The sequence below is a fragment of the Symphodus melops genome, assembly GCF_947650265.1.
Source record: "Symphodus melops genome assembly, contig: scaffold_477, whole genome shotgun sequence".
Lineage (NCBI taxonomy): Eukaryota > Metazoa > Chordata > Actinopteri > Labriformes > Labridae > Symphodus > Symphodus melops.
In genome coordinates, this window is record NW_027636477.1 from 12,317 (window position 1) to 14,690 (window position 2,374).

The 2,374-nt window shown below is 52.3% G+C and overlaps 1 protein-coding gene across 1 annotated transcript; it reads left to right on the plus strand.

The window, feature by feature from the left end:
• On the plus strand, positions 1-1,694 carry LOC306819473 (delta-like protein B; the record flags this gene model as incomplete). Its single annotated transcript, XM_079373277.1, is given in 5 exon segments — positions 1-292; positions 690-827; positions 829-933; positions 1,143-1,203; positions 1,437-1,694. Coding segments are annotated over 5 exon segments (613 nt in total), but the record flags the coding sequence as incomplete, so codon positions are not given.
• Between the last annotated feature and the right edge of the window lie 680 nt (positions 1,695-2,374).

A 2,374-nucleotide genomic window follows, 5' to 3' on the forward strand; every position in this document is an offset into this window, starting at 1 on the left:
GGAGGTATAACGCAGCTGCTCCAGTCCAGAGTTCAGCAGCAGAGCGGATCTTTGTTTTCCTCCTCACAGACCGCTGAAACACAAACACGCACACTGACCTGCTTCCATTCATCTCTGGAGACTTTAGACTTTTACTCCTTCCGCTCCTTGTTTGTCCTGGACCTGGTTTGGATTTTACCTACTTAATCACCTTCTTCGGACCTCCGGTGCTTTCTGCCCTGGACGCTCGTGCCCTCACGCCATGGCGCGGTTGTTACTATCGTGTCTCCTGCTGTTTGTCTCAACGCAGACGGTGAGTCCCACAGACCAGCACCCTTTTCAGACCTGCAGCTCATTACCATCTGAAATGTCTACTCTGGCTTTGGAGAGGTTTTGGAAACGTGCGCATTTACGCACAGCGCGCGTAACTCGTGTTAACGGTTTACATGATTTTTTATTTTTTTTTGCATAAACGAAATAACTTGGCTTCTATTTGTTCACATTTCTGAACAGCTTACTGATGAATGCTGCTTCACAAAGAGTCAGAAGTTAACTACAGTTCCTGCAGAAATAAATGAGCAGCTGTAAAATGTTCTCCAGCAGTAAACATGTTGTCTGCTCATGTTTACATCTGTCTCGTAACATGTAATTTAATGTCTGTGATGTATATATATATATATATATATTAAAACCCTCCTCTCCCCCCTCAGACCCTCTCCTCCGGGGTCTTCGAGCTGAAGATCGACTCCTTTACCAGCTCTCGCGCCGTCTGTCGTCACCAGTCCCGGGAATGCCAGATTTTTTTCCGCGTGTGCCTCAAGCATTCGCAGGACGTCATCAACCCGGAAACCCCCGTGCACGTACGGCACCGCGCTCACCGAGATCTTCGGTGCCGACTCCAACTCCATCTCCGAGAGCGCGCCCATCAGGGTGCCGTTTCACTTCAAATGGCCGGTAGGTGACAAAACATCACACGAGGTCTAAGAGCGGGATTTTAACACCTCCGGGCCTCTGGTTATGTTAATGCAGGGGGCCTCACATCCACTTATACATGCAGCCATTACATTCACATGATTTCAAACAGACACGTGCACGTGTGTATGTGTGATGTCACTCCCCTGACAGGTGAGCTCACCTCACGATCCTCTCTCACTCGTTTTTAGGGAACTTTCTCTCTGATTATCGAGGCCTGGAACGCGGAGTCTTCAGGACTCGGGTCCACAGGTAAGTACGGCTGCTGCCCTACCACTGCCTCACCGCCAGACGGCGACAGACAGTCTGCCTCTCACTACACACAGACAGCGCGTGGCGCTGCTTAAATCAATAAGACCAGTGAGCGTAAAACCTTCTTCAGATGAAGATCAGACTAACACACTTCACACACTCACTCCTCACATTAAGGTTAAAGCTTAAAGCACACAGTGATATCCTCACCATCACTTCCCTCCTTCATCCAGAGAACCAGAACAACCTCCTGAGCCGGCTGGCGACCCGCCGCAGCCTCACGGTCGGGGAGGAGTGGTCCCAGGACGTCCACTTCGGAAACCAGAGCGAGCTGCGCTACTCCTACCACGTGGTCTGCAACGAGTTCTACCACGGCGAGGCCTGCTCCGCCTACTGCCGCCCCCGCAATGACACCTTTGGACACTACACCTGCGACGAAGACGGGAACCGGCGCTGCCAGGAGGGCTGGACCGGGGAGTACTGCTCGGACCGTAAGTCTTTAACACCGAGGAGTCAGTCTGTAGTCTCTGCTTATCAGCATCCACACCGTCTCCTGGTTCGACCTGAGGCGTTCCGCTCGTGATGGGTTAGAGTAATGTCTTCAGACTGTCCCCGCAGAGGCTCCGTGTTTGTCCCCTGGAGGGTCTCTGAGGGGCTTTTTGCCTTCCAGCATCAACAATGGCTCTAAAATGATTTTAACTGTAGTTTGACCCCTCCTCCTCCCCCTCTTCTCCCTCCATTTTTATCCTAACGTTTCTTCAGATTGGGGGGGGGGGGGGGGGGGGGGGGGGGGGGGGGTGTAAGGGGGGAATAATAGGACCATTGGCGCTTCATTTTTTTGTCCAGTAGCCTTGAAATTGTTAAGTCAAGCAGTCGTCAACGCCATGGGCCGGCTCTGTGGCTGTGCAGGACAAAAAAAAGATCTTAGAGCTTCTGTCGTTTCCAGTGTGTGTGTGTTGGCTCTGAGGTCTGCTCCTTTTGTTTTGAGCTCAACAATGGGCCCCCAGAGTCGGCCCCCGGCCCGTCCGCTTTAACAGGGACACGCGCTGGAGCTTAATGTGCGCTGCCTTGCGTGAAAAGAGACGGCATGTGTTGCTTTTGTTGTGCGAGCCAGCTGCTTCATCGAGTACTTAACAAGCACTTGTAGGGGAGTCGTGTGTGTGTGTGTGGG